Source organism: Hypanus sabinus, chromosome 7 (assembly GCF_030144855.1).
Source record: "Hypanus sabinus isolate sHypSab1 chromosome 7, sHypSab1.hap1, whole genome shotgun sequence".
Taxonomy (NCBI): Eukaryota; Metazoa; Chordata; class Chondrichthyes; order Myliobatiformes; family Dasyatidae; genus Hypanus; species Hypanus sabinus.
The window spans coordinates 37,813,775-37,838,898 of NC_082712.1; the positions used below are offsets into that span (position 1 = coordinate 37,813,775).

Genomic DNA, 25,124 nt, shown 5'->3' on the forward strand with positions numbered 1-25,124 from the left:
AGCATACTGCTCTTCAGTACAATAAATGGTATTTGCAGCACGCACGGACAATGCTGTTGGCCTCTGACTTAAAGCATCAACAAAACTGGCCAAAACCTGAGGAACTTGGCGGGAGATTGAGGGGAAATCACCAACTTTCCACTAATTGCAAGTCTTATTCTCATCTCCTTCATACCCTGACTAAGCCTTCACAGTTATAGCATGAATGAAAATCGAAAATTTGGCAAGTTTATTAGCTTGGCAAATAAAATAAAGATAATAATATTCAATATGCACATGTTGCTTCTGGTCCTTCAATATATTAGTTCATTTCCTCATCACTGGTGGTGAAGGCAGCAAATGCCATGTTAGCATTCATTTCAAGAGGTCTAGAATTCAGAAGAATTCACAAGAATGAGAGGGGATCTTATAGAAACATACAAAATTTTGAAAGGGATAGCTAAGATAGAAGTAGGAAAGTTGTTTCCATTGGCAGGTGAGACTAGAACTAGGGGACATTGCCTCAAGATTCAGGGGAAGAATTAACAGTGAGGGAAAAGTGCAAGATGCGTGGGATCAATTTTGGTTGCATGTTAATTTAAACTTAAGTTAGAAGTTTTTTTTTCCTGTTTCTTAGTTTTATATGTTTTCCTGTCATGGGATGGCTATGTAAATATGCTGTTCTGTATCTGCTCTATGATATGCTGTGCTGCTTTGTAAAATAAGAGTAACTAATAAAAATTTGAATTACAATAAAAAGATTCAGGTGAGAAGATTTAGGATGGAGATGAGGAGGAACTGTTTTTTATCCCCCCCCAAGAGAGTGGTGAATCTGTGGAATTCTCTGCCCAGGGAAGCAGTTGAGTGCTCTTCACTAAATACACTTAAGATACAGTTAGATAGGTTTTTACATAGTAGGGGAATTAAGGGTTATGGGGAAAAGACAGGTAGATAGAGCTCAGTTTATGGACAGATCAGCAATGATCTTATTGAATGGCAGGGCAGGCTCAATGGGCCGGAGGCCTACTCCTGCTCCTATTTCTTATGTTCTTATGAATACAAGAGCAAGGATGTGATGCTAAGGCTTTACTAAGGTGAGGCCTCAGCTTGAGGATTGTGAACAGTTTTGGGCCCCTCATTTTAGAAAAGACGTGCTATTATTGGAGAGGGTCCAGAGGTGGTTCAGAAGGATTATTCCAGAAATGAAAGGGTTAACATACGAGGAACGTTTGATGGCTCTGGGTCTGTACTCGCTGGAATTCAGGAGAATGGTGGGGAATGTTGAAAAGCCTAGACAGAGTAGATGTGGAAAAGATGTTTTCCATGGTAGGGCAAGAGGGCACAACCTCAGGATGGAGGGGTGCCCTTCAAAGCAGAGATGTAGAGAAATTTCTTTAGCCAAAGAGTAGTGAATTTGTTGCTACTCGCAGCTGTGGAGGCCAGGTCGTTGGGTGTATTTAAGGCAGAGATTGATAGGTTCTTGATTGGACATGGCATCAAAGGTTATGGCAAGAAGGCCAAGAACTGGGGGTTGAGGAGGAGATAGAAAGAGGTTCAGTTGTGATTGAATGGCGGAGCAGACTCGATGGGCTGGATGGCCTAATTCTGATCATAAGTCTTATGGTCTTATCGTGAAGAATTAAGCAACCACAAATTTAATAAATTCAGTGATATATCATCCAAAGTAAACACAGTTTTATTATTGGAGACTTAAAAATTAATTTACGAAATTCATGATATAATTTTATATTCCATGAGGATTGACTGACAAAGGTAAGTTTTGTGACAGATACTTGGCAGTGGAAATGGATTTGTAGGTGTAAACACTAAAACTATAGAAAATATCTTATTACTTTAGTGAATGTACAATTTGCAGAATTAACCCCATACCATATGTCTGCAGTTTTTGTGATAGGAAATGTCATTATTAGATATGTTTCACAACTGGACTTTGAATTTTAGCTTCAGAACGATACTATAAATGAACAGTTAATACTTAATCCACCAAGACAGCAAAGTTTTCAGAGGACTAGGCACAACGAACATTTCCAAAAAGCAACGTTCATGCATGATCATTAATATTTTGTAGTTTATTTCAGAACCAGTAGCACAGAGGCAGCTAAGCTAATAAGTGAAAAGTCTAAATTCATTGCAGGCTGATGTACATTTCCCATTCTGTGCTGTATGTACTCCTGTGGTTTGTGCACAAGGTGACCTTCTATAACAGTCCCACTTGGTGCATTAGTTAATATTTAATCACAACAGCATACTTTGGCTGCTGCACATATGTGGGCGTCAGCACTTTAAAAGGTTGAATATATAATTTTAAAGGGGGATTTTTAACCCCTTTAAATAATGATGGAAGTTTTGCCATATGGCTTCCAAATGTATTGCTCGACTGATTTCCTGAATATCCTGAGATAGTTTAAGGGCCTTGAACATATGATGCAAATTTTCAGATTTTATATTGCAGTACCCTGGCTGGAATCAGGAAATCTTCACCAAATGTGTCCCACCGTATCCATTAGCTGCTGGAACGTCTGTGCGGCATTCTTCAGGCCAAACGGCATTCGGAGGAACTCGAACAGGCCGAATGGGGTGATGAGTGCTGTTTTGGGGATGTCTTCAGGGTGCACCGGGATTTGATGGTATCCCCGGACGAGGTCTACTTTGGAAAAGATTCTTGCCCCATGCAGGTTTGCTGCAAAGTCCTGTATGTGCGGCACGGGGTAGTGGTCTGGAGTTGTAGCCTCGTTCAGTCTGCAGTAGTCACCGCATGGTCTCCAACCCCCGGCTACTTTGGGCACCATGTGCAGGGGGGAGGCACATGGGCTGTCGGACCTCCATATGATCCTCAATTCCTCCATCCTCTGGAACTCCTCCTTCGCCAGGTGGAGCTTTTCCGGGGGGAGCCTTCGTGTGAGAGCATAGTGAGGTGGTCCCTGGGTCAGGATGCACCCGGTTGGCTGCCATGAACTGCGATGCCAGAATCGATGGAAAGTCCGCCAGGATTCTGGTGAATTCGTTGTCCGACAGCGTGATGGAGTCCAGGTGTGAGGCTGGCAACTTGGCTTCACCCAGGGAGAACGTCTGGAAAGTCTCGGCATGTACCAGTCTTTTCCCTTGCAAGTCGACCAGTAGGCTGTGAGCTCGCAAGAAGTCAGTCCCCAGGAGTGGTTGGGCCACCACGGCCAGTGTGAAGTCCCACATGAACCGGCTGGCGCCGAACTGCAGCTGCACTGTGCGGGTGCCGGAGGTCCGTATCGTGCTGCTGTTTGCGGCCCTCAGGGTGGGTCCTGGCTTCCTGTTGCGGGTGTCATACTCCGTCGGGGGCAAGACGCTGATTTCCGCTCCTGTGTCAACCAAGAAGCGGCGTCCTGACTGTTTGTCCCAGATGTACAAGAGGCTGTCCTGGTGGCCAGCCACCATAGTCATTAGCGGCAGCTGGCCCTGGCCCTGACCCTTGCAGGGCAGGTGACAACGGCAGGCTTCTGTGCCCCACCGCTGGTGGTAGAAACACCACTGTTCACTGGCCTCCTCACTCCTGCTTCTGTGTTGTGTGCACCCCCCTGCCGGGCCTGGTCTGGTCCGCTGTTGGGCACATGGCCTGGTGATCTGACCGACGGATGCCACGCGCTCCCTCTTGGCTTTCCACTACACGTCTGCCCGGGCTGCCGCCTTCCGGGGGTCGCTGAAATCTGCATCGGCCAGTAGCAGATGTATGTCCTCGGGCAGTTGCTCTAGGAACTCTTGCTCGAACATGAGGTAGGGCTTGTGTCCGTCAGCCAGGGCCAGCATCTCGTTCATCAATGCTGACGGCAGCCTGTCTCCCAAACCGTCCAGGTGAAGCAGGCGGGCACCCCACTCACGCCGCGAGATGCCAAAGGTCCCAATGAGCAGCGCTTTGAATGCTTCATATCTGCCTTCTTCTAGGGGTGACTGTATGAAATCTGCAACCTGGGTGGCCGTCTCCTGGTCAAGGGAGCTCACCACATGATAGTAACGCATGGGATCAGAAGATTTCTGCCGAATCTGGAACTGGGCTTCTGCTTGGCTAAACCACACGCGTGGTCGCAGCGTCTAGAAAGTCGGCAGCTTTAGCGAAACTGCGTGAACAGATGAAGGGTCGGTCATCTTTGGTCCAAATCTCATTTGGACCGTTGGGGTCACCAATGTAGCGATGTACTACATACAAAGCTAGAGACAACGACACGCAGTCGGTAAGTCGTTTAGAGACTAGTTTATTCAAACTTCGCGGCGCTGGCATTTAATCCCTAGCGCCCGCCCTCTCCGGGCGGAAATGACGTCAGTGGTGCGTTACCAAAGTCTTCCCCCACGTGCTGGCTATTTGTGAGCCGGTTCGCCTGCGCAGAAAGTGGGTCGCCACAACAGGTCACATTTCTCACCTGGGCAAGAGCATTTAGATTTTTTAAGATTTCAAACCCTCTTCCAGATTCTGAAGACACAGGTTAAGCCAGTGCCTGAAAAATATTTCTACTGAAAGTATTTGAATCCTCAAGTAGCATATACGATATAGCAGTCTCTGACTGTGCCACATATTGCTACAAATAATTTCAGCTCCTATATTGCATTAATGGTGGCACCATAGACAGCAGATAGTGCTGCTGTCTCACCGATCTAGAGACCTGGGTTCAATTCTAACCATTGGTATAATGTGGAGTTCACACATTCTTTGTGATCACATAAGGGTCCTCTGGGTGTTCCACCAGCTTTTCTCTCATATCTCAAAGATATCTTGCTTGGTAGCTAACATTTATGCCTTGTGTGGAGTTGATATGCATGTGAGAAAGAATAGGTTACAGGGAACAACTTGGGGGGGGGGAGAGATAGGATTGATGGGAATGCATTGATATACAAGTCAAATTCCGTATATGGCACAAGAAATTAGAGAAATGAGAATAATCCCTTAATGTGCTGGAAATATCACCTTGGTGAAGACTGAATGGCTAGAGTTTATATTTTGTGTGTGGGATACCAGGTAGTTCATGGAACAGGCCAGGGATCAAGTTCAAACACGAGGAAGTCTGCAGATGCTGGAAATTCAAACAACACACATAAAATGCTGCTCGAACGCAGCAGGCCAGGCAGCATCTATAGGAAGAAGCACTGTCGATGTTTCGGGCCAAGGCCCTTCGTCAGGACTAACTGAAAGGAGAGATACTAAGAGATTTGAAAGTAGTGGGGGGGGGGGGGGGGAAATGCGAAATGATAGGAGAAGACCGGAGGGGGTGGGATGAAGCTAAGAGCTGGAAAGGTGATTGGCAAAAGTGATACAGAGCTGGAGAAGGGAAAGGATCATGGGACAGGAGGCCTCTGGAGAAGAAAGGGGGAGGGGTGGGAGCAACAGAGGGAGATAGAGAACAGGCAGGGTGGTGGGCAGAGAGAGAGAGAAAAAAAACCAAACTAAATATGTCAGGGCTGGGGTAAGAAAAACAGGGATCAAGTTTTTTTTTAAAAAAAACAGGACTTTGACTTGTTTCAGCCAGGAATGGCCTTGAACGTAAGCATTTAAAGCTTAACAATTTAAAGCTTAAACAACTCGACTTTTAGATGACCCATGACTCCAAATCAGTAACAAGAAATGTGTAGGGGTTTATACAGTGAGAGAATTTTACAACAGTTCTATTAAAAAAAACAAAATACCTAACTTTCCTGAAATATAATTAAATATCTTAACTATTCAGAAATTTAACAGCCAGAAATAATTTTTACTTGTACTGCCACCACAAAACAACAAATTTCATGACATTTGTCAGTGATAATAAACCTGATTCAGGTTCCATAGGAGTTTTAGCATTTGATACTTTAAGCATCTCAACTTAGCTTTATGATCAGGGCTTTGCATTTGAGCAGGTAGCCCAAATAATGGTATTTATTTATTGAGTATGCTAAGTTTGCATTGTCTTAGCTTCATACTGTGAATACTTAAGCAGTACAAGCCCCGTTCTCCAGGTGCAGCCTGACTAGTACTTGCTCATGTACTTTATCTTCACGTGGTTTATCTTCTATTAATGCAAATAGCAATTCACACTGCTCCGCTAGCAGTCTGGTTCACCTTTTGCTTTGGCATTAAATATATTTGTTCAAAATGAAAATTTAACTCAACAATCACAGTTGTTTTTGTCTGAACTATTTATAAGCTGATATAAAAAGTTGCATTACTCAAATTTTTCCATCAATCCAATTGCATTGACATTGTACTCTTTTGCTTCAAACACTGCCGTCCACGCTCTCCATTTTGATTAAGGTGAAACACTTTGGTAAAAGAGCGCTTGCAACGAAATTGCAGTAAATAAGGATCATAGCATGATGCATTAGAGGTTTCGTTTCAAATGGTAAGATAGTGAAGTCCTTGATTCCCTTTTCTGTTTGAGCATTCACAATGAATTAACCATATTTATAATGAGGTACGCAAGATCTGTGCCATTAATACTGCCCCTTGTGCATTAGTTTTCCTACTGCAAGAGTTGATCTTGTTGAGAGTTAACCAAGAAAAATGCTTCTGCCATGCTAAAAGGGAAACAGTTTGTAAGTGCGTTTGCATTTCAAATTAAGTTAAAATGTTTCACACCAAATTAACTGCCGCTGAAAGGATAAGATCATTTCTGTAAAAGGACAAGATGTAAACAATTTAGGGCTGTGAGGATCCTCTACATTTCCAGTACCATAGATTCTTGTCCTCCAACACGACCACAACCTCACTGTGGTTTGGAGGCTTGCGTGCCTCAATGACCCAGACAGCTACATTGGCTGGAGTCAGGGCTTTACGCTTTGCCTCTTGGCAAGATCACCCATACCAAACAGGTCATAGGGTGGAGGACAGACCAAGAGTGGTCTGCCAATCGTCCAGGTCCGGGGGTTTAGCTCAGGGCTAACAACCCGAACTGGCAAAACAAGATTGTTCCAGAAACAACAACAAAGAATCCTTTTACATCTGAGTGTGATGGTATTCCTGAGTCTCCACCTGGGGCTTGCATGACTGACAGAGGGGAAGCAGCTGACACGATGACCACTGTCAGAGATGGACGACCTTCATTGCTGCCCTAAATGTCAGTAGTGTAACAGGCAGCAAGTATGGATTCTTCTACATTCACCCAAAAAGGACAATGACAATTAGATTAATACCTCATGTAATTAAAACAGACCTGATAACCTAATTTATTTGCTCTGGAGCAGGGCTAAAAGTTATTACTTAACAACAAAGATGTATGCATGAAAATGTTCAAGGGGTATTCAAGGTTTATAAAGGACAGTTAATGCTGGAAGAGTTATAATATGAGTATTATTAAAAGTAAATAAATACTAATTGGGGAGCTGTTGGTAGAAAGAGGCGGGATCCAGGGTTGGCAGGGTCTTTACTTCCGCTCTTTTACTCCCAGTATGCATTGTATACAGTTCCTCCATGAGGTACCTGGAAGCCTCTGTATTGTAAATATCATTGCCCTCCCAGATAAAGATGCTCTTTTGGCCATCAAGTTGACTTTTTGTAAAGTAGAAGTTACCACAGAAAGTACTCTTTACATTACATTCCGGGGTGTGTGATGCACCAGGGAATTTAAATGCAGTAGAGTTGTATAGCACAGAAACAGGCCCACTGACCAATGACGTTTGTGCTGGCCTTTTTACACATCAACATTAATTCCATTTGATTGCATTAGGACCATACCCTCTGTACCTTGCCTATGCCAGTGCCTTCTAAATACTTCAAACAACATAACTGTATCTGATCTACCGCACGCGATTTGGTTCTACCATCTCCTTTGGCAGCGCTTTCCAGATAGCATCTACTTTCTATATATAAAATCTCTCAGAACAGTTAAAAAAAAATTTCTTCATACCTTGAACCTGTGCCCTCATTTTTGATTTCTCTATCATAGGAAAGAGATTCTGACCTAACAAAGCTTTTCATTTTCCAGCATACTTCTGTCAGGTCAGTCTCCAGCTCCCAGCCTCCTCCGCTCCAGGGGAATCAAACCCAACCTATCGAACCCACCCCCAGTCCATGCAATACCCCTGTTAATCTACTTTGCATATTCACCTACAGAAATACATCCTTCCAAAAGGTGTTGCAAACAGAGCTACACACAAGCTCCAGGTGTAGACTAACTAGTATTTTTGAAATTGTGAGCAACTTTTTTTATTCCCTAGGCCCCAACCTATGAAGACAAGGGTGCCATGTGCACTTTTCATCCATCAAGTTTTGTCAATTCTAGGGAACTCTGGTCTTCAAAGTTCAGTTTATTAACAATTGTCAGTGCCCAGTTACTGTATGTCCTACCCCTATTTATTTATTTAGCGATATGGTTCAGAGGAGGCCATTCCCCAGAAACCCTCGACTCCCCTGATCTAACCCTAACCTAATCACAGGACAATTCACAATGACCAGTTAACCTACTATGGACTCTGGGTGGAAACCAGGATAACCCCACATTTCACAGGGAGGATGCACAGATTTCTAACAGATGATGCTGGAATTAAACTCTGAACTCCAACGCTCTAAACTGTAATTGCCCACACTGTGGTTTCCCACAACGCACCACTTCCATGTGTATTAAATTCCATCTGCCAACCTTATGCCCAACTTCCATCATGTCGAGTTTCTAGTCAACCCGCTTTCACTGCTTAAGATCTGACAGCTTCAAATTAAATTTGCATTATTAACTTTAGGAATGTAGCAGGAATAAAGCAGAGACTGAGCACTCTGATGAATGCATAAACATCTGATCCTTTTAAGATCATTAACCACAGTAAAGCTTAAGGCAGGATTTTATTTAAATAATACTTAATCACCTCAACGATGCAATAACAAAACCCAACAAACTACCATGGTTTCTAATAAGGTTTCATGCCCGATGCCGGCCCCCTAGGCCTGAGTCGACGTAGTAGTAGTAGGTCTAATCTTATTTAGTACGTACATTTCCATTAAAAGTATAATTTCTGGGAATGCTTACCCAATATCAATGAAGATGCAATTTTCACCTTTGGCCTTTTGTTTCAAGGTAATGGTGTTCGTTTCAGCACAGCCCATGCCAACCAAACTGTGTCTAAAGTTCTCAAGTGGATTGACCTGTACAATTAGGATGGGTGTCCTCGCCCTGAACTAGAGCGAGAGCCAATATCCTTAAGGAGAAGTTATTTGAAACACTGCAGGATTGCAATGATTCAAGGCGGCAGCTCATCACCACCTTCTCAAGGGCAACTAGGAATGGGCAATAAATGCTGGCTTACAGGGGTTGTACTGAGAGCATACTGAGCAGCTGCATTACTGCCTGGTTCGGAAATTGCACCACCTCGGATCGCAAGACCCTGCAGCGGATAGTGAGGTCAGCTGAGAAGATCATCGGGGTCTCTCTTCCCGCCATCACGGACATTTACACTACACGCTGCATCCGCAAAGCAAACAGCATTATGAAGGACCCCACGCACCCCTCATACAAACTCTTCTCCCTCCTGCCATCTGGGAAAAGGCATTGAAGCATTCGGGCTCTCACGACCAGACTATGTAACAGTTTCTTCCCCCAAACCATCAGACTCCTCAATACCCAGAGCCGGGACAGACACCTAACTGCCCTATTGTCTTGTTTATTATCTATTGTAATGCCTGTAATGTCTTGTGCATTTTACGCAGTCCTGGGTAGGTCTGTAGTCTAGTGCAGTTGTTTTTTCCTCTGTGTTATTTTTTTTTTTACGTAGTTCAGTCTAGTTTTTGTACTATGTCATCTAACACTATGGTCCTGAAAAATGTTGTCTCATTTTTACTATGTACTGTGCATAGCAGTTATGGTTGAAATGACAATAAAAGTGACTTGACTTGAGGTGACGATGCCCATATCCCATAAATAAATACATTTTTAAAAAAATGTTAGTTGGGAGGGCTGAAACTGAGGATGGAACCCTTAACAGTAGAATAGCAAATGGAGAGACAGAATCATATGTATTAAGTAGTAGCTGAGCAGCTAAGAGACAGACAGTTAGGGAAAAGTAACAGGACGGAGGTTCTAGTGGATTTACATAGTCACAGGTGAGAATGTGGATCAGCACATAACACTGCAGCCATACAAAACAGTGCTCAAACCACCCTTGGAGTACTGTACACATCTCCAGTTGTCACACTACAAGATGATGGTAGCATTTGAAAGGGTGAAGAGACTCACCAAGCCACGTGGGATGAGTGTGTCTCCACAAAATCATTAGGAGTCTTCCCCAGCCAGAAGCCTTGGATGAACCCAGGGCTTTGTGAACTGCTGAGAGCTGGATTGGTGGGGCTGTTGATCTGGAAAAGGGCAAGAGGTCTGGGTATGACCTCCAAAAAGGATGCCACGTGCAAAGTAGCAATTCCAGACTAAATGGCAAAAGGATGCTCAACTACTGTGGCAGGACTTGAATGTTGCCATCTCCTACATGGCAAAACCCAGCAATATAAAAGGCTATGGGGTCTCACTTCTAGATGAACCCAATGCCTTTTATGCTTACTTTTATCAAAAAGTGCACCACTGAGAGGGTCCAGATGTTGTATCTCAATCTGGTTTGGGAGTAGTTGAACATCAGACCAGAAGTCCTTAGAAACGACTGTGAGATCAGCTGAGGGGATCAAGGGGTCTCCCTACCATCCACTGGAGACATTTATCAGGAGTGCCGTGTATGCAGGAACCTCAGTATTATTAAGGATCCCACCTGACCACCAAGCAGCCCCTTTGACTTTCTACCATTAGACCAGAGGCTCCGATGCATAAAAGCAAGATGGTCAGGATGAGAAACAGTTTCTTCCCCCAGGTCATGGGCTTCTGAATTGCCTACCACATTGTATTTGAAGTGTCACTGATTTATCTGTTCCACACTTCACAATATTTAATATTAAATCAATTTAGTTTATTATGCGTGATTCATCTGTAGATTTTATCCTTACCTTCGTAAGTTATCGTGTGTTATGTGTACGACTGTGCCTTACACCCTGGTTTAGAGAAATGTTGTCTCATTTCTATATAACATTATATGGTTATATACATGTATATAGTTAAATGACAATATAAATTTGACTTGAGAACATGGAAGCAGCATCATGAACCCCCACAACGCTCGATATTTCTGTGATTTCAGTCTGAGGCCAAAATGAGAGCATCATTTAGGAGGGTGAATCCACCCAACGCATCTGGCACAGACAACGTACCTGGCCTAATACTGAAGACTTGCCTGTAATCTCTCCACCCATGCACATCTTCAACCTTTCACTTTGGCAGTCTGAGGTACCCAACTGTTTCAAACAGGCTTCAATCATACCAGTGTCCAGGAAAATGAGGTAACCTGTAATGACTATTGTCTGGTAGCACACATGTCCATTGTGATGAAATGCTTTGAGGTTAGTCAAGAAGCACATCAACTCCTGCCTGAGGAGTGACATGGATCTACTGCTACCGAAACAATAGCTCAGCAGCAGACACCATTTCATTGGCTCTTCACTCAGTTCTGGAAAACCTGGACAATGAAAATGAGTACATCAGAATGCTCTTCATTGACTATAGCTCAGCATTCAATACTACCTTCCCCTCAAGTCTCACCACTGAGCTCCAAGACCTGAGCCTCAATGCCCCTCTGTGCAAATGTATCCTCAATTTCCTCACTTGCTGATCCTAGGTTAGTGCAGATTGCAACAAGATCTCCTCCACACTCAGCATCAGCAAATGTGCACCGCAGGGCAATGTGCTTAGCCCCCTTGCTCTGCTCACTTTAAACTTATAACTGTTTGGCCCAGTACAGCTCCTATGCTATGTTTCAGTTTGCTGACAACACCACTGTTGTTGGCCGAATCAAAGGTGGCGACTCTTCAGCATGAGGGAGATTGAATACCCGGATAAACGGTGCCACAACAACATCTCACTCACCATCAGCAAAAGCTGAACCTTGATACCTCCCTATGCAAATATATCCTCAAATTCCTCTAGAACAAACCCCAATTTAGGAACAGTTATTACCCAACAAGCATCACGGGCTCCAGATGGTGTGAATGACTTCATCCATCACTACTCTGAACTGATTTTAGGATCTGCAAAGACTCTTTACGACGCATATTCTCAGTAATTTTTTTATTTGCATGGTTTGTCTTCTTTTGCACATTGATTCTTTGTCAATCTTTAACTTTTTTTTATATAAAATTCTTTCATTTTCTCCCCCAGTAAATGCTTACAAGAAAATGAATTTCTAATATATGGTAATTTACTCAGGATGAGACCCCAAGTGTACCTTCCTCATCAACAAACAAAATGCTAGATTATCTCAGTGGGTCAGGCAGCATCAATGGAAAGGAATAAGCCGACACTGTTTCGAACTGAGACTCTTCATCAGGACTGGAAAAAAGATGAGAAGTCAGAGTGAGAAGGTGTGGAAAGGGAAGGAAGTGCAATGTAATAGGTGAGAGGTGTGGTGAACTACATTTACCTGTCTGGACACGCCCCCTGCTGACTGCTCCTGTGGCTCCTCCCACAGACCCCTGTATAAAGGCAATTGGAGGCACTGCTCCTCCCCCAGTCTCCGAGATGCTGTGCTCCTTTTTGCTGCTAATAAAAGCCTATCGTTCGCCTCCCGTCTCCAAGAGTTACTGATGGTGCATCAATTTTATTAGCAGCAATTTTAAAACATGGAGGGCATTTTACGACCCAACGGATTGGATATTGACCCTCAATCTCTGGAAGCCAGCATCACTTTTGAACTCTGGCTTGCATGCTTCCAATCGTACCTGGAGGAGATTCGTGAGACCAAGCCTGCCTCAATGCACAAAATTCTCCTCTCTAAGGTCAGTCAGGGGACTGACGGCAGAACAGCACACGGGGCTGCTAATAAAATTGAAGTGAAACCAGGAGGGGGAGGGGTCTACCAATCTGATGGCATGAACATTGATTTCTCAAACTACCAGTGATCTTCACCCCTTCACCATTCCCATTCCTGTATCCATCTCTCACCTTTTTCCTTACCCGCCCATGACCTCCCTCCGGTGCTCTTCCTTGGTATTCTATGCTCTATCAGATTTCCCCTCCTCCAGCCCCTTATCTCTTTCACTAATCAATTTCTCAGCTCTTTATTTGAACTCCCAGTTTCACTTTGTACTTCTTCCACCCTTCCCCCACCTTCTTACTCCGACTTCTCATCTTTTTTTTACCCCAGTCAAGATAAAGAGACTCAGCCCAAAATGTCAACTGTTTATTCCTTTCCATAGATGTTGCCTGACCTGCTGAGTTCCCCTGGCATTTTATGTTTGTTGCCTTGGATTTCCATCAGATTTTCTCATGTTTATGATTCTACCATCCCCTCACCCATCGCCTTCTAAGCCTGTATTTCTTCTCCCTCCCCCCCAAATTTCTTCATCTTGCTTCTTCCGCCTTCCAAGTCCTGATGAAGGGTCACAGCCTAAAACATCAGCTCTTTATTCTTCTCCATAGATGTTAAATAAATAGATACTTTATTGATCCCAAATGAAATTAGTCTCAAAGTAGCATTACAAGTGCACAGATACAAATATTAGAAGAAACTAAGAATAAATAAAAATTAAGTTACCTTCAACAGTCATAACAGAAGGGGTCATCACTTCCCCGGCTATAGGTTGACTCGTTGTAGAGCCTTAGAGCTGAGGGAAAGAATGACCTTATAAAGCACTCTTTAGAGCAGTGCAGTTGTCCAAGTCTATCACTGCAAGTGCTCCTCTGTTCAGAAAAAGTGGCACGCAGAGGGTGAGGAACATTATCCAAAATTGCCACAATTTTCTGTAGGGTCCTTTGTTCTACCACAGCTTTCAGTGTGCCCAGTTTGACTCCTAAATAGAACCAGCCTTTCTAATGTTGCCTGATCAGCTGAATTCCTCCAGCATTTTGTGTGCATTTCTCTTGATAGTCTGAGAGTCTTCCCCATGGTACATGAGTCTAAGACTCGAGGGCATAAGTTTAGTGACAGGGGAGAAGTTTAAAGGAGATTGCAGGAGAAAGATTTTACACACAAAGGGTGGTGGTTATGCAGAATGAGCCGCCATCGGAAATGGTAGAATCAGATACAGTCAAAGTTAAAAGGCATTTGGATGGATACTTGAATAGGACTTGAATCTGATAGTAGAGGGTTGACATGGATGAGTTGGGCTGAATGGGCCAGTTTCTCTGCTGTACAGCTCCACAACTTATTAATCTCTTCCAAGCCATTAGGTATTGTTAAACTCTGTGCATCAAGCCCCTTTTTCCTGCAATATTTATTATAAATCTTTGTACTCATGATTCACATAATCTTGGACAATATGGAATCCAGGGCATACAGAAGAAAAAAACATCTATGTGTCCTATGCTTCACCAGCTGTCAGTGTAATCACTTTTAGCTACTAGGCTACTTCTATCCAGTTTCCTTCAAATCACTTATCTATTTTAAGTGTTGACATGGTGTCCGATCAAATTATTCACTAGTGGTGCTAAATTTACCTTGCTAGCTAACAGTAATCTCTTACAGATATGACCCAAGCTTCCATCCATATCAAGAGCTTGTTCACATTTCTCCTGTCTCTTCTCTTAAAACGTCTATCATTTCCCTTCATAAATACTCCTATCATGTTGAATACAATCCCTTTCATTCCAAGAAACTGCTAAGCAAAGGAACGAGAAAGGATTTACACAAAATGTGAAAACCTGGGCTGCTGCACGGATGAGATGGTGGAAGTACAGTGCATTCCGTTCCACAGTCAGAACCGTGACGGCCTCATGGGGTTCATTGTAATGCAACAGTCGGCCAGGAAGTGTGCCAAGCAGTAAAATCCCTTTCACTCTGCAATTTCTTTCCACTGGGCATGTGATTACAATGTTTCCCCAAACAAGCCCTGTATCAAGTACTTTCCCTATGCAGGTATAAATGTCAACAAGCTTATCTCGTAGATGTCCCTTGTAGCTGACTGAAAAGATCCTTGACAAAAGAAGCCACTTCATGCTGTGGTGACCTTCACAGTTACAGGAACTACCAAGCCCAGTCTGCACATCGGCTGTCTCTGGCAGAGCAGTGGTAAACATAGTTAATCTGATATTCCCCAGTTGAAAGCGCGCACGTTTTAGAGGCATAGACAGGGCAGACATGAAACTAGGTTTTTCTCCCTTCATGCCAGAAGTGCTCAAGACTAGTGGGACACAGACACAGACACACACACTCTCTGTGAGGAGTAAGAGATGCACAGCAAATTCAAGGAAGAATCTTTTTCTCACCCAGGAGTTTGAAAACAAACACTGGCTGAAGGTGGAGGCAGCAGGTACACACAGAACACTTAAGCAGCACCTGGATGAGCACTTGAATTACCAAGGCATAGTATTTTATGTGGCTTAATATAGATGGATCCCTGATGTTGGCATAGATATGATGGGCCAAAGGGACTTTTGCTATGCTGCATGTACAGAAAACTGATAAACATTATAGCTTACTCCCACTGTTCTATCACAAATACTCGTGAAAATACAATTACTTTATTATAGTGAGTACACACAATATGCTATGCACGTAAAGTACACACATCAATGTCATCCCAAACCAGTATACGTGCAAACGCAATACATGGAACTGAGTGCAATTGGTGCTTTTATAGCCTCTCTAAAAACTGTCTTGACCTGCAGCATCCATCCCACCTAAGTATGCTTGAACAAGTTAGAAAACGTTTCAGTTTACTGAAACTTTTTTTAGGCAATATTTTAATAGACTTAAATTATGAATTGAAATAACAAATATAGGCATTTTTTTTAAATGGCGCATGATAGGGAAATTTCATTCTGATTTCCATGATCAGCAGCCCAAAATCCAGAAAGTACAGCCAAAAATATTCAGGAGGCCAAATCTTTATTGTCCAGTGCCAAGATAAAAATGATGAGAACATAGAATACACCCCAATTCCATGTAAAAAAAACCTTAGCTCTGACAACCCCACTATATTTCCCTCCAATCATCTTAAAATGATGCCCTCTCTAGTGTTATTTCCCTCGATGCGGAGAAAGCATTTGATCGTATAGAGTGGAACTACCTTTTTGCAGTTTTAGAAAAGTTTGACCTTGGCCAAAGTTTCATCTCTTGGATCCAATTGCTGTACCTGTGTCCTACTGCCTCTGTTTTAACCAATTTTCAGAAATCCCAAGTATTTAATCTCAAACGTGGCACCCGCCAGGGATGCCCCTTAAGTCCCTTTCTCTTTGATTTGGCTATGGAACCTCTGGTGATAGCATTTCGAAACTGCCCTGAATTGACTGGGATTTGGAGAGGGGGTGTTGAGCATAAAGTTTCTCTCTATGCTGATGACTTATTACTCTTTCTCTCAAATCCGTCTACATCCTTACCTCTAATGTTTTCACTTCTTGACCAGTTTAGCCAGATCTCTGGCTATAAACTTAATTTACATAAGAGTGAACTTCTCCCAATTAATAAAGAAGCACAAGAACTAACATTTCATGATCTCCCTTTTAAAGTAGTCCATAATCAATTTACTTATCTTGGAATTACAGTCACAAGGAAGTTTAAAGATCTCTTTCGTGAAAACTTTGCCAATCTTTCATATGCTATAAAACAGAGTCTGGTACAATGGTCACCTCTATCTATGTCTTTGGTAGGTCGTATTAATGTTGTTAAAATGTATGTTCTCCCCAAATTTTTATACCTATTTCAATCTATCCCAATTTTTATTCCTAAATCTTTTTTTGATTCCTTAGACTCTATTATTTTGTCATATCTGTGGCAGAATAAGCGCTCTAGAATTAATAAAATCCATCTCCAAAAATCTAAAAAAAAGAGGGTGGCATGGCTTTACCTAACTTTCGTTTATATTATTGGGCAGCTAATATACGTTGTGCTACCTTTTGGTCTTTCTTCCATGGCCAACCCGAGTTCCCTAACTGGGTGGCGATGGAGCTGAGCTCCACTAAAGAATTATCTATCTCTGCACTTCTTGGCTCTGCACTCCCTAGTAGTCTGCCCAGATCAATAGCTAATCCTCTTGTTAGACACATGGCTCAGATCAGGAAATGCTATGGTTTCCAGGGTTTTTCCGTTTCCAGCCCTATTGCTCATAATCACCTTTTTTTTTTACCTACTACATATGATTCAGCATTCCAGGCTTGGTATAGGAAGGGCATTAGACATTTTGAAGATCTTTTCATTGATAATCGCTTCGCTTCTTTTCAGCAGCTCTCTGTTAAGTTCAATCTGCCCAATGCTCATTTTTTCAGATATCTCCAAATCCGACACTTTATTGCTCCTTTAATTCCTAACTTCCTTGAAATGCCTGCGAAAAATGCTACGGACCTATTTCTTTCCATGAATCCACTAGGTAAAGGCTTAATATCAATCATCCGAGATAAACTAGCAGCCTTACGATGGGCCCCCATGGATAAAATCAAAATGGCCTGGGAGCAGGATTTAAATATCTCCTTATCTGAGGAGAGCAGAGATTCAGGTCTCAAATCGGTTAACTCAACCTCTCTTTGTGCTCGCCACTGCCTTTTACAGTTTAAGATTATTTATAGAGCCCATTTGTCTAAATCTAAACTATCTCGATTCTACCCTAGCGTTAGTACGCTCTGTGATAAATGCAAGAGGGGCGTGGCCTCTCTCATCCATATGTACTGGTTCTGTCCTAGCTTGGAGAAATTCTGGAAAGAAGTCTTCACTACGTTATCGTGTATTCTGAATCAGCACCTAGAACCAAACCCCTTAATTGCTCTGTTCGGTTTTTGATTTATGTCTGGGTCCGACCAAATGCCAAATATTATCCTTTGCCTCTCTCCTGGCTAGACGCTTGATCCTCCTCAGATGGAGAGATGTCGCCCCGCCCACTCATGCTCAATGGCTTAACGACATCATGGCCTGCTTGGACCTCGAAAAAATTCATTATTCAGTTCTCAATTCGGATCTAAAGTTCCATAAGGTCTGGGGACCTTTTATCGAGTACTTTCATAACCTTCCTCTTGACTAGGGTTTTTTTTCCTTTCGGTCCCTTGCTTTCAGCTCCTTTTTTTTCTGGTAGAAGGCATTATTACCCTCTGTTGCTGAGTGTATTCACAGTCTGGGAGTTTGGCTGTCCTGACTTATACTCTCTATATTGTGTTGTGGTTGGTCTGGAGTTACTGTTGTTTTTTCTTGTGTTGTGGGGCTTGGGGAGGACACTAAGCTTACTTGTCTTTAATTCAGGTGCTTTTTTTTGCTAAATTCTCTTCCTTTGTAGTATATTGTTATTGTATGCTTAATTTTGCACTGTTTTAATGTTCCTCATTGGGATTTGGGGTTTTTAATTTGTAAAATGTTTTGAAAAACTAATTAAAAAAAATTTTTTTAAAAATGATGCCCTCTCATATTAGCCATCTCTGCTCTGGGAAAAGGGGTTGGCTGTCTACACTATTAATTGTCTTATCATTTTATACACCTATCATGTTACCTCTCACCCTCCTTTGCTCCAAAGAGAAAAGCCCTAAGCTCACGCAACTTTTTTTTTTTGCAAAAGACATGCTCTTTAGTCCACGCAGCAAAGGAATGAGAAATAAAAATTGAAAGAGGGAGAGAGGGAGAGAGGGAGAGAGGGAGAGAGGGAGAGAGGGAGAGAGGGAGAGAGGGAGAGAGGGAGAGAGGGAGAGAGGGAGAGAGGGAGAGAGGGAGAGAGGGAGAGAGGGAGAGAGGGAGAGGAGAGAGGGAGAGAGGGAGAGAGGGAGAGAGGGAGAGAGGGAGAGAGGGAGAGAGGGAGAGAGGGAGAGAGGGAGAGAGGGAGAGAGGGAGAGAGGGAGAGAGGGAGAGAGGGAGAGAGGGAGAGAGGGAGAGAGGGAGAGAGGAGAGAGGGAGAGAGGGAGAGAGGGAGAGAGGGAGAGAGGGGAATATGAATTGCTAGGTAGCACAGATGTTCAATGAAACATTCTGCAATGTTTTTTTTTAATTCATTAAGCAAATCACATCATCAACTTGAGGGAAGTTATAATTTTGTCTTTTGATAATTTAAAGCATTAAATTCTCTGAACGAGTCAATGAATCAATATGAACATTGCAGCAATTTCTTGCTTAAAAACATTTTGAATTTTATAACTTATGACTAAGGACAAGCTACATCCATGTTTGATCTACAAGCCCCAAGATAATAAATTACAGTACCCTATAAAATGCATCGCATGATGCTGTATGTGAATTACAAAGTTCAATTTGAAAAAAAAGTCATACAATTAAATGTGACTTTTTAAAAAATACCGAACTACAGATATTCCACAATTTTCCTTACGGATCCTCTGTACATCATGATGCAGAAACACAGGAGTTCTTTTGGAAAAGTTCTGCAATGTCCAAGAGTATACGATGAGTGCCATGGCGGTATTTTGATCCTTCCACTGTGGCTGGACCACTCGTGCAAAGCTCTGCCAGTTCGCTGTCCTGACTACTGATCCGCAGCAAATGACCCTCACCCTGTCCCCACTGCCTACTTCTCTGCCTGATACCTTTATTGTTCTCCTTAGGCCAGGCCCCAAATCCATTCTGGTCCTTGGCTTTCCTCACATCACCAGGCCATCCCTCCACAAGACTACAGAAAAGGCATTTCCTAAATATTGTGTAAAGCTTGGGGCCTAATCTGCTGTTGGCCTAGTGACAGGCCTTGACCAAAACACTTATTGGCCTGTCACTAGCTGACTACTTAAAGCATTTCCTTTTAACTTAAGGCAAAGACCTCCGCATGATCTGAAACCACTTGGACATGCTACTTTGTCCTCAACTGGTAATTCAATAAAGATTCCTGAAAGATTGAAATAACCTGGGAGCTATAATTCTATGTGTTTGTCTGCACGCTGAAAGTGTGTACAACATGCAGAGGAAAACTACTAGACGTAGCTACAAAGCCAGACCTGCATAGCCCATTGTGTCTAACTAAACATTTGGAATAGGCTCAAAAGGATGCGCAAAATCATAGACTGGTGTAAGCTGCACTGCAGAAAAATGACATGAACTCGAGTTAAACATCAAGCTGCTAACCCATCAACACAACAGCATTTGCTTTGAAAACTGCTTTATATTCTAATTTGTCCTGCATATTTACCAATGAAATATTTGTTTTAGCTCCCCTCAATATAGACCAAAGTTGTACACAACTATACTTCAGAAATAAAAATGAGTTGCTTATGTAGACCCGTGTGCCTAACAGCTCAGCAGGTTTGAATAAACCAATAAAAAAAAGATGAAAACTAACCCAAGTTTTCTCTTAGGCCTTCGGAGATAAAATCACACCGTTCTCTATTCCCTATAGATGGCAACTCACACTGGATGCAAGAAAACAGCTACAGAGGCTGCACGTGAGGTCACAGCAGAGAAAGGGATACTTTTATTTCTTGGGTGACATGGCAGCATTCTGGTTCGCAAAATGCTTTACAGCTATGTGGTGAACTATGTGCCTGTCTGGACACGCCCCCTGCTGACTGCTCCTGTGGCTCCTCCCACAGGCCCCTGTATAAAGGCGATCTGAGGCCTGACGCTCGGCCTCAGTCTCCAGGACATAGTATGATGGACACTCACTCCTGGTTCCTTCTTCCAGTCAATAAAAGCCGATATCTCGCCTTACGTCTCAGTGTGAGTTATTGATGGTGCATCAAGCTACATGGGTTCAATTCCTGTCGCTGTTGTAAGTTTGTATACACTCGTGAACACATGGGTTGCCTCTGATTACTGAGCTGCTACGTTGGCACTGGAAGCACAGCGACAGTGGTGGACTTCCTTCAGCACATTCGCAGACTGGTGCTTGTTGACGCAAATGACGCATTTCAAAGATAAAGAGCAGGTTTATTTGTCACACGCACTTTGAAATGTCCAGTCAAGTGCATCCCTGGTGTCAATGGCCAATACAGTCCACAATATGCAGAATGCAAATGTCACCACTCCTCCAGCTCACTACATGCTTTGATATTTCAATGTACAAATAAAGCTAATTCTTCATCTTTATCAGGCAGCAGAATGATGTTGTCTGCAGCGAATCAATGGACAACACCCGTGCAGTTGAAGTCGTCATTGTTTTGCTGCCGGTGGAAGTAAACTGTTTTCTGTTCCTCAAGCCTTTTCACATAGTCCTCATGCCATGGAATTTTGGGGGTTTGACAAACAGCAATTTCAGGAGCACTGATAATTTGCCAGAATATGAAAATGCAGAACTGAAACTCTGATCAGCCAATCTTACACCTAAAAGCAATGGACTCATAGCAAGTGAGTCTGTTGTACAGAAGCAAAATGTTTTGATGAATCTCAGTGGTAGCACCCAATAGCAATTTCAGTTCAACAGCAGACTTCACCAGTACCTGAGCAACTGCAAAATTGTCAGACACAACAGTGTTTCACTTTTATTCAAAATGATCTCAGAGGCTGATTGTCCAGCTGAAAGGGCAAAATCAGAAACTAATACAATTCTGAAAGGAAGATCAAGTTTATATTGCTTTTGCTGGAGTTGAGAAAACAAATTACCAGTATGATCTTCAGCAGAAAATCAAACAAAGCCAAGATTCATGTTATAAGGCAATAGTGACACAATCAGCAGAGAGCTCAGATTTTTAATCTTCCAGAGCCAATGGCCAAAGGCAATGGCTAATGTGAGATTAAACAGGAATGCAATTATCTATGGCGCCATCAGCATTAGAATTTGAGTACACAGGCTTAAGGGTAGTGACCTCCATGTTGGACTTTCCAATTCCAAACTTCTTTGCTTCATAGGCAGATATCTCTCATTTGTCTGACTTGCACTTTCCATTGCTTTTGGACTAATTTATCCCATCAGGGCCAGTCATGGACTAACTACACTATGCTGCCGAAGGAAGTGAACAGTAATGAGTTTGGTACAGTACCGAAAATAAATGATGTCTTTGAAATGTTGACAATAAAAAGGAACTACTGCTTGAGAATTAAGTTATTGAAATAAAGGGAATATCAAAAATAGAACAAATAGAAGTACAAGTTACAAATTGGGAGCTTAAAACCAGTGACAGAGGTCAATCGTAAGTACAGGAAATACTGCAGATGCTGAAAATCCAAAGCAACATGCATAAAATTCTGGAGGAACTAAGCAGGTCAGGTAGCAACTACGGAAATGAATGAACAGTTGACTTTTTGAGCTGAGACCCTTCTAACGGCATACTTTGGGTCAAGACCCTTCTCTCTATACCCTTGACTGTATGGCTAGGCATAGCTCAAATACCAACTGTAATTTTGCTGACGATACAACCATTGTTGATAGAATCTCAGGTGGTGACGAGGGTGTACAGGAGTGAGATATGCCAACTAGTGGAGTGGTGCAGCAGCACCAACCTGGCACTCATTGTTAGTAAGACAAAAGAGTTGACTGTGGACTTCAGGAAGATAAAGACGAAAGAACACATACCAATCCTCATAGAGGGATCAGAAGTGAAGAGAGTAAGCAGCTTCAAGTTCCTGGGTGTCAAGATCTCTGAGGATCTGACCTGGTCCCAACATATCGATGTAGTCATAAAGAAGGCAAGACACTGGCTATACTTCATTAGGAGTTTGAAGAGATTTGGTATGTCAATAAATACACTCAAAAACTTCTACAGATGTACCATGGAGAGCATTCAGACAGGCTGCACCACTGCCTGGTACGGAGGGGCTACTGCACAGGACAAAAGGAAGCCGCAGAGGGTTGTAAATCTAGTCAGCTCCATCTTGGGTATTAGCCTACAAAGTACCCAAGACATCTTCAGGGAGCAGTGTCTCAGCATCCATTATTAAGGACCCCCAGCACCCAGGACATGCCCTTTTCTCACTGTTACCATCAGGTAGGAGGTACAGAAGCCTGAAGGTACACACTCAGTGATTCAGGAACAATTTCTTCCTCTCTGCCATCCAATTCCTAAATGGACATTAAAGCCTTGTACATTACCTCACTTTTTAAAATACATGGTATTTCTGTTTTTTATATGTTTTTTTAATCCATTCAATATATGTATACTGTAATTGATTTATTTATTATGTATTTTTTTCTCTTCTATATTACGTATTGCATTGAACTGCTGCTGCTAAGGTAACAAATTTCACGACACTTGCCGGTGATAATAAAAATGATTCTGATTCCTGAAGAAGTATCTTGGTGCGAAACATCGGCTATTTGTTGATTTGCACAGATGTTGCCTGATCTGCTGAATTCCTCCAACATTTTGTGTGTGTTATGACAAAGGTCAAACTAGCTTTATGTTCAGAGTTTGCCAATGACTTAGTACTGAGTATATTTGATATTTAGCGGTTGGATAACAACGACAAGCACCATAAAGGATTAGAAGACAAAACGAGACAATTCCAAACTTCAGGTATAACCATGTTACAAACATAAGATTATGCTAGAACTGAGACTTGTAGTACTGGAAATATCTTAAAATTTACCTTTCTCCAAAAGATATCAATTGCTTCAACAAATACTACAGTTGGTGAAGATCAAGCAAACAGGAACCACATCTGTGTGAGTTTTACAAATTTACATCTACAACAAAGTCTTCGGATGCTTTACACGATGAGAAAAAAAGTTAATAGTAAATTTATTGTCAAATTATATGTTACCGAACACCCTCTTGAGATTCATTGTCTTGCAGGTATTTACAGGAAAACACATAATACCATTTATGAAAAACTATACATAAAACAGACAAAGATTGGCAAATAACTAACGTGCAAAGGAAGACAAACTGTGCAAATGAAAATGTGCTCTGAAACACTCAACACCATCTGCAATGTTCTTTCTCCATTTTTCCTGGCTACTCCTTCAAGTGTTTTTGTAACCAGTGGCGACGTCCTCCAGACAGTTCACAAAACTACTACTTCTTTCAAATATGATTCTACTCCTAAGCTGCATGCAGTTTTGAACCAGTGATTTACATTTTGATGGTATACTTTTGGGCCGATTGAGCGATCTGGCACTTTGCTGTCTAGTAGGGAGTTCAGTGATGCCTAGAGATGGGGTATAAGCCCATGATCAACTCCATTGCTTCTCTCCAATTGAAACATTATGCAAGGTTAAAGTTGATGAAGACGAGTGGAGGGTAGGCTGGCGTTCGGCGGCATCTGTCTGTGTTTCACTGGTTTTCCTCTCCCTCTCACTCGCTGCTGTTGGGGGAATGTGCAGAAGTCTTGGGATCCACATTGCACAGATTGATCAACAAGGCTGTGGACTCATTCCGGTGGGGGACTTTGAGGTTCACGTTGCTTGTGTTCCTGGATTCTGGTTACGCTTTTTTTTTTCTGATTTTGAGTGGTTTGATTGGGACGATTGATGCTGTCTAGGGTGCAAGCCTTGTAATGCACTATTGATACAGAACTGAACTAAAATGAATACTACTGGACTCCTGGCTTGACGTTTGATAGTCTATGTGTTGTTCACTTGTTATTTGACCTTTGCACAATTTGCTCTTTTTATTCCAATGCAGTGGGCGTTTGATATTTTCCTGAACATGTTCTATGGTTTTTCTTGGTTTTCTTGCTGCCTACAAGAGGATGAATCTCAGAGTTGTATTCTATAGGCATACTTTGAATCTTAGAATCCTTATCATCATGGGTGAGAAGTTCCCAGAAGTCAGTGCTGTTGCATTCCCTGCTTGAATCTTTTCCTCTGTTCACCAAGTAATTTTCTCCCACAGCTCTGGAAAGCATTAACTTCAGGAATTTGGTGTTGGGTGTGTGACAGACAAGGCCAGGCCAATATAGCCACTGAAAGTAATTGGGGCTTCAAAGCCAAGGATGTGGCCTGGGAGACGATGCTGATTTTGGTTCCTCGATCCTTTGCAGAGACAGCCTCGGTGGTATCTTTCCAGTGAATTGAGTCATTCACTGTGTCAGAAACATGCAGGTAAGTCACAGCACTGTTGCTCAGTGGAACTTAGTTTTGTAAGAACATAAGATATAGGAGCAGAACAAGGCCATTTGGCCCATCGAGTCTGTTCCATCATTTCATCATGACTGATCCGTTTCCCTGTCAGCTCCAATCTTCTGCCTTTTTCCTGTAACCTCTCATGCCCTGAAAATAATCAAGAATTCATCAAACTCTGCCTTAACTATACCCAAATGACTCGAACACCACAACAACCTCTGGTGATGAACTCCATTATCAGAGATCTTCAATTTTATTCAAATTG

The 25,124-nt window shown here is 42.5% G+C and overlaps 2 protein-coding genes across 2 annotated transcripts in view; one reads left to right on the top strand and one right to left on the bottom strand.

Moving 5' to 3' along the window:
* Nucleotides 1-25,124, bottom strand: part of iqgap2 (IQ motif containing GTPase activating protein 2) — a 282,888-nt gene that overhangs the window by 178,173 nt on the left and 79,591 nt on the right. The gene's annotated exons all lie outside the window — the stretch shown is intronic.
* On the top strand, nucleotides 4,069-18,477 carry LOC132396708 (uncharacterized). The gene is made up of 2 exons (XM_059974513.1): nucleotides 4,069-4,199; nucleotides 9,000-18,477. Exon 2 carries the CDS (start codon nucleotides 16,786-16,788, stop codon nucleotides 17,719-17,721), a length of 936 nt encoding a protein of 311 aa, XP_059830496.1. The 5' UTR covers nucleotides 4,069-4,199; nucleotides 9,000-16,785; the 3' UTR covers nucleotides 17,722-18,477.